Consider the following 12,152-nt stretch of genomic DNA (forward strand, 5'->3'; position numbering starts at 1 on the left):
AGGTCTTATTTTTTTAATCCATTTAGCTGCCCTATATATTTTGATTGGTGCATTTATTCCATTTGAATTTAAAGTAATTACAGACAAGTGTGTAGTTATTGCCATTTATTGTTTTCTGATTATTTTTTGTAGTTTATCTTTGTTCCTTTCTTTTTTTTAAATTGACTTATTTATTTTTATTTCATTTATTTATTTATTTTAATCCTCAGCCATGGATATTTTTGCATTGATTTTCAGAGAGAGGGGAAGAGATAGGCGAAGACAGAGAGAAACAATGTGTGAGAGAAACACAATGATTGGTTGCCTCCTGCACACGCCTAGACCAGGAGGCAACACAGCCAAGGGTTTGGTGAGCCTGAGGGAGGACCGGGGAAGGATGAAGAAAAAGACAAAGAGAATAAGCTGGGTCTGGATCTTCTGTGCCTGGCTGAGACCACAGAACAGATCCAGACTGCAAGCTGTTGCTTTATTTTATAGTCAGAGGTAAACAAGGTAATTTACAATGTTCTTGTGAGTTTCACTTGTTTTGGCAGCACTTGCTGCGCTTCCCACAGCCCATTAGCTACCCAGGACAGATCTAGGGAGGGTCACAAGATCAAGCTTAATTATGCTAAGAGGGCTGTGCCCTCCAAGCTGGGACTTGTTTGTGGCTTTGCCAGCAGGTCAGTCCGAGGCTTAACCCTATAACCGCTCCCTACACAGGGCCCTGGCAGGGGAGGAGCCTGCAACCAAGGTACTTGCCGTAGACTGGAATCAAACCTGGACCCTTTGGTCTGCAGTCCAATGCTCTATCCATTGAGCTGAACCGACTCAGGGTCTTTATTACTTTCTTATTCTCTTGTTCTCTTTTTTTATGTGTTGACGAGTTTCTGTCATATTATGTTTGAATTCCTTTCTATTTATCTGTGTATCTCTAACAGATTTTTGGTTTGTGGTTACCATGTACTTCATGCATGTTTATAGCACTCTATTTTAAGTTGATGGTCACTTAAGTTAGAACACATTCTAAAATTGCTATAGTTTTTACTCAACACCTCAGTGTTTATATTTCTTCACTCTGTTTTATTTTCTTTTGTGTGTTTGTGTGTATTTCTTAGTTTATTGTTGTAATTACACATGGTCTTTCTACTCCCCCCCCCCTACTTTTGCCTTTTATTATTAGCTTTATAGTTGGTCGATCCACTGTTTGCCTTTAGTAGTGAAAATATTTTTTTTCTATATGTTTTGTTCATATTTTTTATCTTTTCTTCTTTAAAAAGTCCCTTTATCACTGGTTTAGGGTGGTAAATTTCTTTAGTTTGTTTTTTGTTTTTGTTTTTTCTGAAAATACTATTTAAATGATAGCTTTGGAGGGTAGAGCAGTCTTGGTTGTAGGTCCTTGACTTTCATAATTTTAAATATTCTTGTGTCAATCTCTTCTTCCTTTAATAAATCAGATCACACCCTTATGGGAGATCTCTTATAGGTAATTAACTGCTCTTGCTACTTTTAAGAATCTCTCTTTTTCTTTAACTTTGGCATTTTAATTATGATGTGTCTTAGAGTGGGCCTTTTTGGGTTCTCTGCACCTCCTGGACCTATGTGTCTATTTCCTTCACTAGGTTAGAGAAGTTTTCAGTCATTTCTTGAAATAGGTTTTTAATTCCTCGCTCTTTCTCTTCTCCATCTGGTATCCCATGATATGAATGTTGATGTGCTTCTTGTTCCAGAGGTTCCTTAAACTAGTCTTCATTTTTTTATTATTCACTAGAGGCCCGGTGCACGAGATTCGTGCACTCGGTGGGGGAGGGGGTCCCTCAGCCCGGCCTGTGCCCTCTCGCAGTGGGGGAGCCCTTGGGGAGTGGGCCTAAGTGGTCAGTCAGACATCCTTAGCGCTGCCGCAGAGGCAGGAGAGGCTGCCACCACTGCTGCTGCACTCGCCAGCCGTGAGCCCAGCTTCTGGCTGAGTGGTGCTCCCCCCGTGGAAGTGCACTGACCACTAGGGGGTAGCTGCTGTGTTGAGTGTGTACCCCTGGTGGTCAGTGCGTGTCATAGTGACCAGTCATTCTGCCGTTTGGTCGATTTGCATATTAGCCTTTTATTATATAGGATTTTTTTGCAGTTCCAATTGGAAGTTTTCCAATATTTTCTTTTAATCTTCTGCTTTATCTAATCTGTTTTTATTCCCTCTAATGTATTGTTAATTTCAGTTATTGTATTCTTTTTTGTTGTTAATTCTCACCTGAAGATATTTTTCCATTGATTTTTTTAAAGAGAGAATGGAAGGGAGGGGGAGAGACAGAGAGAGAGAAACATTGATGTGAGAGACACACATATATTGGTTGCCTCCCCCATATGCCCTGACCAGGGCCGGGGATCTAACATGCAACTGAGGTATGTGCCCTTGACTGGAATCAAACCTGGGACCCTTCAGTCTGTGGGCTGATGCTCTATAAACTTAGCGAAACCAGCTAGGGCAGTTATTTTTTTTTTAAATTTCTTTATTGATTAAGGTATTACATATGTGTCCATATTCCCCCAAAACCCCCCACCTCCCATGCATGCCCCCACCCCCTGTTGTCTGTGTCCATTGATTAGGCTTATATGCATGCATATAAGTCCTTTGGTTGATCTCTCCCCCTTACCTCCACCCTCCCCTACCTTCCCTGAGGTTTGACATTCTTATTGATGTTTCTCTGTCTCTGGGTCTATTTTTGTTCATCAGTTTATGTTGTTCATTATATTCCACAAATGAGTGAGATCATGTGATATTTATCTTTCTCTGCCTGGCTTATTTCACTTAGCATAATGCTCTCCATCTCCATCCAGGTTGTTGCAAATGGTAAGAACTCCTTTTTTACCGCAGCATAGTATTCCATTGTGTAGATGTACCACAGATTTTTTTAAAAATATATTTTATTGATTTTTTACAGACGGAAAGGGAGAGGGATAGAGAGAAACATCGATCAGCTGCCTCCTGCACACTCCCTACTGGGGATGTGCCCGCAACCAAGGTACATGCCCTTGACCGGAATCGAATCTGGGACCCTTGAGTCCGCAGGCAAACGCTCTATCCACTGAGCCAAACCGGTTAGGGCTGTACCACAGATTTTTAATCCACTCATCTGCTGATGGGCACTTAGGCTGTTTCCAAATCTTAGCTATGGTGAATTGTGCTGCTATGAACATAGGGGTGCTATATCCTTTCTGATTTGTGTTTCTAGTTTCTTGGGATATATTCCTAGAAGTGGGATCACTGGGTCAAATGGGAGTTCCATTTTTAGTTTTTTGAGGAAACTCCATACTGTTCTCCACAGTGGCTGCACCAGTCTGCATTCCCACCAGCAGTGCACGAGGGTTCCCTTTTCTCCGCATCCTCGCCAGCACTTGTCATTTGTTGACTTGTTGATAATAGCCATTCTGACAGGTGTGAGATGGTACCGCATTGTTGTTTTGATTTGCATCTCTCTGATGATTAGTGACTGAGCAGGTTTTCATATGTCTCTTGGTCTTCCTTCTGTCTTCTTTCAAAAAGTGTTTATTTAGATCAGTTGCCCATTTTTTGATTGGGTTGTTTATCGTCTTTTTGTTAAGCTGCATGAGTTTCCTGTAAATGTTGGAGATTAAACCCTTATCATTGATATCATTGGCAAATATGTTCTCCCATGTAGTGGGCTTTCTTGTTGTTTTATTGATGGTTTCTTTTGCTGTGCAAAGCTTTTTATTTTGATATAGTCCCATTTGTTTATTTTCCCTTTAGTTTCCATTGCCCTAGGAGCAGTATCAGTGAAGAAATTGCTTTGGCATATGTCAGAGATTTTTCTGGCTGTGGATTCCTCTAGTATTTTTATGGTTTCCCATCGTATGTTTAAGTCCTTGATCCATTTTGAGTTTATTTTTGTGTATGGTGTAAGTTGGTGATCTAGTTTCATTTTTTTTTTGCATGTATCTGTCCAATTTTCCCAGCACCATTTATTGAAGAGACTATCTTGACTCCATTGTATGTTCATGCCTCCTTTGTCAAATATTAATTGAGCATAGTGATTTGGGTCGATTTCTGGGTTCTCTATTCTACTCCATTGATCTATATGTCTGTTCTTTTCCAATAGAGGCAGTTTTGAGAACAGTGGCTTTATAATACAGCTTGATATCTGGTATTGAGATCCTACCTACTTCGTTCTTCTTTCTGAGGATTGCTGTAGCTATTCGGGGTCTTTTTTTATTCCAGATGAATTTTTGGAAAGTTCGTCCTAGGTCTGTGAAATATGTAGGGCAGTTATTGTATTCTTTCTTTCTGACTTTGTTTTTTTACTTCCATGTTTATATTTCCTATTTCTTTGATGTTTTCACTGAGTTCATTTATTCTTCCCCTTCATGCTTTGAATATCCTTATAACCGGTATTTTGAATGCTTCATTTTGTTTACTTTTCTGGAGTTTTGTCCTGTTCTTTCATTAGGTACAGTTTCTTTGTCTCCTTATTTTGGATAACTCCTTATGTTTGGTTTTATTTATTTGGTATTTTTGCTATATCTGTCTGTCTTTACAGAGTGGCCATATGTAAAAGATGTCCTGTGTGGCCCCAGTGGTGCAATGTCCCTGGTCACCTGCCAGGTACTCCAGTGGGTCCACCGTGCCAATCCGTGTTTCCTCCTGTTATAGTTGAGCCTTGATTACTATTGTCACATTAGTTGGTTGGGTAGACCCTCAGGGTGTTGAGGGCCAGTTGCAACTACAGCAGATGAGCAGTTGTTTGGGGGCTGAGTCCTCAGAGTAGGAATATGCTCTGGTGATAGCGAGTCTGTCTTTTGGGCATGTCATTTTTGAAGCTGGTTGGGTGGTGTCCTGGTGTGGTCTGAAGTTGGCCACCACATGTATTCATTCGAGAGCCTGTTGGAAGGTGCTTCAGTACAGGCCAAAGTCATTCATTGTTTCATCTGGGCTAGGGCCTCTTGGTAGAAGCAATAGAATCATCTGCAGTTGGTTGGTGCTCTTGCTAGTTTTGGAGGTACTTTTGAGAGGGTACTCTGCTTGGGCCCCTTTCTGGGCACCTGATGTGAGCTGAAGCCAGCTGCCACTTGTGCCAGGCTTGTGGCTGCTTAATTGAAGCTTTGTCCCAGGCCCATACTGGCCAATCCACACTAATAAAAGAGTAAGATGCAAATTGACCGTACCTTCACGACACCTACAAGCCAATCAGGAGTGAGTATGCAAATTAACCCAACAAAGCTGGTGGGTTAATTTGCATATGCTGGCGCCATACGGTTAGGGGCCAGGTGGGATGCTTGCATTGTTACCATGGCAATGACGCAGGTTTTCCGCACTGCCCCCGGCCGCTCTGGGCCTCTGGGCAGCGTGGGAAGGCGGAAAGGCAGCTCTGGCTGGAGCAAAGGTGGTGCCGGCAGCCGGGGAAAGGAAGGCCCATTCTTGCACGAATCTTTGTGCATTGGGTCTCTAGTATGCCAATGTTGGGCCACCTGAGGGGAGTTACTATGCAAGTGAGACTGGTTGCCAATTATACCAGACTTCAGCCACTCATCATGAGATACAAGGCATGCTGAGGCCAGCTGCTGTTTATTTGAGGTTTTTATATCTTGAAAGGTTTGGTGAAAGTCTGCAGCACATTTGTATTGCATATTTGAAAATTGCTAAGAGAATAGATCTTAAAATTTCTCATTACAGGAAGAAAACATTTTGTAACTGTATGGTGTCATAAACTTATTGTGGCAATAATTTTTTTATTTATACATATTGAATCAGTATGCAGTATACCTGAAACTAATGTTTTATATTAATTTTGCCTCTATGAAAGTTTGTAAATTTTATAGAATAATAATGATAAAAGAAATTTTTGCTTACTTACTACCTAGGTTAAGAAATAGAGTATTATCGATATTTTAGAACCTATCCTTTTATGTTACTTGTTCCCTTGCTCTTCTTTTTTGTTCTATTTTTATATGTACCTTAAAGGCTGTACTTTTGAGTTTTGGAGATCAGTAGGCATAGACAGAACTGTGTAAGCATGTGGCAGTGTTTTCACTTTTAGATGAAGGATCCTAGGAGATTTCGTGATGAATGGAAAGTGACTTCCACTTTTCTGAGAGATTTCAGGAGCCTGTTCCAAGAAAATACAGTACATTGACAAGGTCCATCATTAATCCTGGAAAGCAGAGCTGTCCAGAAATGATGCAAAGTAAACCAGCAACTGACGTCTGGGAGAAATATAGTCAAAGGGTGTGGACTGCCCTTTAATTTCTACCTCTCAGTTCCCAGTGTCCTACCCTTGTCTGTCAGGAGCAGGTCACAGCACTATTCTCTTGTGGGATATTAGATGATTTATCCCACTATCAGCTGATCCAGGCTCTGCACGAGCAGGAGAAAAATTTTCAAGTACATGGTCATGGTAGGCCTGGATTCCCAAACAGAAGAATTTGGATTAGGCTCACCTGGCTGTTCTGTCCAGGTCGAAAACCCATATCATGGTATCCTGTGGGAACGGCTGTCAGCAAGTCTCTTTTTGGATCCCTGCTTGACTTGTCTGGACCTCCTTGACACTCCTCTTGTGTGTTCCCTTTATCCCTGTTTGGCCTTCTGTTTCCTTTTCTAGATTGTTGGGCCACATTCTAAGTGATTCTTTGAGGAAAGGTACCTGAGAGATCAATTTTTTGATATCTTACATGTTGAATAATATAAATACAGACAGTCCTTGGGTTACGTGGGACTTGACGTACGTCGTTTCGTGGTTACGTCGCCATTTCCCATTTATTTATAAAAAAAAAAGTTCCGTCATTTCGACATATGTTCATATGTGCTTTACGTTTTTTATTATTTATTTACCACAAGTAAAGGCCAGGAATTGTTATCTTTCTTTTAAATTTTTTTTAATTTTTTTAAAAATATATTTTATTGATATTTTACAGAGAAGAAGGGAGAGGTATAGAGAGCTAGAAACATCTATGAGAGAGAAACATCGATCAGCTGCCTCCTGCACACCCCCTACTGGGGATGTGCCCGCAACCAAGTTACATGCCCTTGACCGGCATCGAACCCGGGACCCTTCAGTCCACAGGCCGACGCTTTATCCACTGAGCCAAACCGGTTTCGGCTCTTAAATTTTTTTACTGTTTCACTTCATTACTGCTCCATGTGTATGTGCTCCATGTGAGTGACATAGGTGCTTATGTAGGTGGGTTCCGACTTATGGTGAAAATAACGTTACACCACCCCGTAGGAACGGATATCCGACGTAACCCGAGGACCTACTGTACGAATTCTAATGTTTCCTTTCTGCATGATAATGAACTCTTTTGCACCTTTGGATACTCAGTTTTACAGTATCATTTTGTCATGTCATTTTTCTGCATACCTACTTTAACTGATTTTGCTAAGATAAAAACAGTTGTACTTAGAATGACCTTCGAAGGCCTCTACATTTCAATTCCAACTTTTGCAGTCTTGTCACAAATTGCTCTTCCAAATGAAGCTTCTGGTTTTGCCAGTTTGCCTGCTGACTCCTGTGTTTTTCATCTTGCCCTCCATGTCTTTGCCCAAACCCTTCATTTATTTGTAGTATCTTTTATTTTCAGTGTCACATTTAGGTGTTTAACACTGGGGGAGATGTGTACCTCATGGAAACCTGAGAGACCCTGCCTTCTCCTGGGATGCAAATTAAAAAAGAATTTCAGGATGATATTTCTACCAAACCTATACTATTTTGCAATTTTTGTTTTAAGTCCTCCCCATTCCCCAACACCACTCTTGGGGTTTTTTGTTCCAGGAAAGTACTCCTTCCCAGTGGGTGTGCAGGGACCCAGCACTGCTTTCCACAACTAGAACTTTTTATTCTTAGTTTTCTCTGAACTCCTATGAGACTTAGTGCCTAGACCTGTCTGATGTTATTAAGGAACATATTTTTCAGTGAGAGATATGGCTTCTGTCCTTGGTAAACCCATGAGTTTATGTATAGGTAGGTGGTCCACAGACATTGCTGATGGAATTAATTATTTACATGTACTTGATATGCTTTTAAAAGGCTTAGAGTTAACTCTTGGTGTTGACTTGATTTTGGATAGGTTGAAAGCTTTTAAAATGTCTTTATTTTAAAAGAATAAAATGTGGTGCCTGATATTCTTTTGTACATTTAATTTTAATGATGTGTGTGGAAGTGTGGTCAGAAAGCAGTTCTAAGGCTATGTGCTATGAGCAACTGCAGATATAAGAGGAAGGAGGGATACTTGTACAGAGAAAAAGCCACATCTTCCTTTTTTTGGTTTATGTAGTATTGGGAAGTTTTCTTCTTTCACAAGTATTTTAAGTTGTTCTATGTTTTTGTTTTGTTTCATTAATCCTCATGGAGAGAGAGAAACAGCAATGTGAGAGAAATATTGATCGGTTGCCTCCCATACGTGCCCCAACCCGCAACCTAGGTATGTGCCCTGACCAGGAATCGAACTCATAACATTTTGGTGAACGGGACGATGCTCCAACCAACTGAGCTACCTGGCCAGGACAGGTTGTTTTATATTGTAAAACATATGAGCCATTTTTAAGAGTAAATTTAATTTATGTATGTATTGTTTAGTAACATTACTTATTGTCCTCGTCATTTCTGCTTTATTGTTTCCTTATGTGAGGATCGTATTCTTTATTTTACAGGGAAGAAGAGTCTCTGGTAGAACAGTTCGTGTTTGAATCCTTGGTTACATATATGGAAAGTCTGGCCTTAGCACATACGGATGAGAAATCCTTAGGTAGGTCTTATCCTAGCTTCTCTGTGCATGCCAATTCTGTCTGCCTTACAACTCTTAAGAGCTTTTTCACTCAGGGATTAAGCCTCAGCTGCTTCTGTTACAAGGTGGTATGCTTTTCTCATGTCTTCCATTTAGGGTTATACATGTGAAGGGGATATATACCCCTTCGGTGCCTCAATTCCAATTTGTAAAAGAGTTTGCCATGCCCTCCTTCTCTAAGACTCACCATGTACTCCTGGTGGCCACTGACGTTGACCCTTGATAGGTCAGAGATCCTGCAGGGCAGGTGGGACAATTTTATTGTGAGTTCAATGAAGCCAACCAGTTGCTATGACGACACAAAATGTGGAAGTATACTGATTGTACAATGTAAAGAAAGCTGGATGTGATAACCACTGAGATGTGGTCAGTGTTCCTGAGCTCACTAATGAAAACTTAGAAAGTAGAACATAAGTCTCATTATAAGATTGTGATAAAGCTCTTTTAACTGTAATTAAGTAATAAAAAAGTTCAGTCAGGAATAGGCTGAAGTAGCTAAGAGAATAATAAATGATAGCCTTTACAGTTAAATTCTGGACAGAACTGGTTAGGAACATCATGGAATGTTTGAGCTGGAAGACTTGTTAGAGATTTCCCCTTTTGTTTCCACACTAGTCAGGGCTCAGGTGCCCAGAGAATGTAAGCAGCTGATCTAGGTCCCATAGCTGCATGGTGGCAGAATTTCTCTTTCATCTATCCAGATTTTGGTTTCTGTTTATTTTTTTTAGACAGGTTGAGCTCTGTTATCCTTCATGTTGATAGCCTGCTATGGGCAAAAATGCTTAAAATTTAGTGTACTGTTGCTTTGTTTATCTTTATATCTTATGTTATTTTTTTCAGCAAGTGAAACTTTACTCTTTTAAAAATACTGCCGTATTTAAAAAGTACAGAAAGGAAACTTTTTTTTGGTCACAGCTTAAAAGAAATTCTGTAAGGCTCTTTTCCTAAATAACCATTTTACTATTTAGTTCTGTTCTTCTATAGTGGTTGTATTATTAAGCTATAATATAGTTTAACCTACATAAGAAGAAGGAGAGGTCAAATTATGCCCTTTAAATAAAAGCCTTAAATTGAGATGCACAGGCTCTTGTGTGGTATGTGGGTTTGTAATACATCCAAAGTCTCTTCCATCTCAAATCCATTGCATGAGGCTGTGCTTTGTTTGGCCGAAGGGCTGGTGGGGCAGTTTCTAAATAGGTGTGGTATTGCTATATGTGTGAGTGTGCTCCATAACTATCTTGCATTCTTCTTTTTTCTTTTCTTTTTTTATCCTCACCCGAGGGTATTTTTCCATTGATTTAGTAGAGAGAGAAGGAAAGACAGAGAGAAATATTGATGTGAGAGAAACACATTGATTGGTTGCCTCCTGCACATGCCCTGACCAGGGCCCTGGCTGGGGAGGATCCTGCAACTGAGATAAATGCCCTTGATCGGAATCGAACCCGGGATTCTTTGGTCTGCAAGCCGACACTCTATCCATTGAGCCAAACAGACTAGGGCTATCATCTTGCATTCTTAAATATGGGTTTTGGTTTTGGACGTACAATGTAAATCATTTACTTAAAGTTTAAATTCTGAGGGGTGAAAAGATACTAACTCTATTGTAAATTTACCTCTAATTAAAAACTACATCAATAAATCTATAATGCTAATTTATTTATTAATAACCGGCATATATCTTCTTTGGAAATATGTCTTTGTACTTGAGAACAGGTACACTTCAACAGTGTCATGATGCCATTGATCACCTAAGGCGTATCATTGAAAAGAAGCACGTTTCTTTAAACGAAGCAAAAAAACGACGTTGCCCACGGTAGGTGATATTCCTTCATTTTTTTCCCCCCAATCTAAAACTAATTCTCAGTTAATGAAAGAGGATTTGGGAGGAATGTGTGGAAATATGCAGAATTAGTTTTTTAAAAACATTTTTATTGATTTCAGCGAGGAAGAGAGAGGGAGAGAGAGAAACATCAATGATGAGAGAGAATCCTTGATTGGCTGCCTCCTGCATGCCCCACACTGGGGATCAAGCCCACAACCCAAGCAGATGCCCTAACCAGTAATCAAACCGTGACCTCCTGGTTCATAAGTTGACACTCAACCACTGAGCCACACCTGCCAGACCAGAATTAGTTTTCTAAACAAGGAATGTGTGGAAGTATGAAGAGTCATTTTTCCAAAGACATTAAAAAGCTTTATGTTTGAAATTGCTTGGCTTTAAGGTATTAATTTGATCTCGGTTGGGGCAGTGGATATAATTTGAAAATTCGTTTTGTAACAATTTATTTTACCTGCACTAATTTGAATACAAATTTGATGTGGAATTATTTGCCTAGACTATGCATGAACTATTTTGGAGTAAATTTGAAATATAAGAACTGAAATATTGAAATAGTAGGATTTTGACAGACATGGAATTATAGACTTATGAGATGAATCTGCTCACGGCCAAGGCTGGGTTATTGAGTGGTTTCTAGTCTTTGCTCTCATTTCCATCCCAACAGGCCTCATTCTCAGACAGGATGGGGTGTGCCATGCATTAGCCCTTGTGCAGGGAACTCTGGTGTCTGCTGATGGCTGCTGCTCTGTAAAAGCATTGGCCCATGTAGACTGGATACTAATATGTCCTCTGTTTTAAAATTTATTCTTCCACATTCTACCATTAACTTATATCTCGTTAAACCATGGGTTCTCAAGCTTGAGCACGCTTCAGGATTAGTTGGAGGTTTAGTTAAAACACAGGTCACTGGACCCTGCCCTCATTTGCATTTCTGCCACATTTACAGGTAATATTGAGGCAGCTTGGTCCAGGGACCACAATTTGAGGAGCACTGCTTTAGATCTTAAATGCTCTTTTGTTTTCAAGTGCAGTGTACAGGAAACATAAAAATACTTGGTGCTGTTTTTTTAAGAAATGTTTTGTAATTTCTCCCTGGGGAGGTGGGGGTGGGGGAGGGGAGGCAAGCAGCATTTAGGGACTATTTAATGTGTCATTTTTACTGTATTCTAATGATAATACATTAAAAATAAATTGAATGCCTTTTAATGAGGTTTCTACATGTATCAGTGTGGCAAATTTGAGTTTTTGACGCCTAGACTCTTGGGTCATTTAAATGCTAAATATTGGGTGTTATCTCCATATAGAGGATTTCCACCTGCGGCATCATTGTGCTTATTGGATGTGGTCCAGTGGCTTTTAGCCAATTGTGGGAGGCCCCAGACAGAATGTCGACACAAATCCATAGAACTGTTTTATAAATTCGTTCCTTTATTGCCAGGTATGGTGATCTTTATGCCCTATAAATGTTGGGTTTTGCTTTACCAGTAGTTTAGAGATGTGTACTTATTTAAAATGTATTCTTTCCATTATTTAGATGAAAGTAACA

General features: G+C 40.0%; 1 protein-coding gene across 1 annotated transcript in view; it reads left to right on the forward strand.

Annotated features, from left to right (window-relative positions):
• The window catches only part of PRKDC (protein kinase, DNA-activated, catalytic subunit), a 236,358-nt gene that overhangs the window by 68,193 nt on the left and 156,013 nt on the right, over nucleotides 1-12,152 (forward strand). Inside the window, exons 28-30 of the mRNA XM_080647098.1 lie at nucleotides 8,633-8,727; nucleotides 10,480-10,579; nucleotides 11,911-12,044. Coding sequence (XP_080503224.1) covers nucleotides 8,633-8,727; nucleotides 10,480-10,579; nucleotides 11,911-12,044 — 329 coding nt within the window. The remainder of the gene's footprint in view (nucleotides 1-8,632; nucleotides 8,728-10,479; nucleotides 10,580-11,910; nucleotides 12,045-12,152) is intronic.

Source organism: Plecotus auritus (genome assembly GCF_963455305.1).
Source record: "Plecotus auritus genome assembly, chromosome: 11".
NCBI classification, from domain to species: domain Eukaryota; kingdom Metazoa; phylum Chordata; class Mammalia; order Chiroptera; family Vespertilionidae; genus Plecotus; species Plecotus auritus.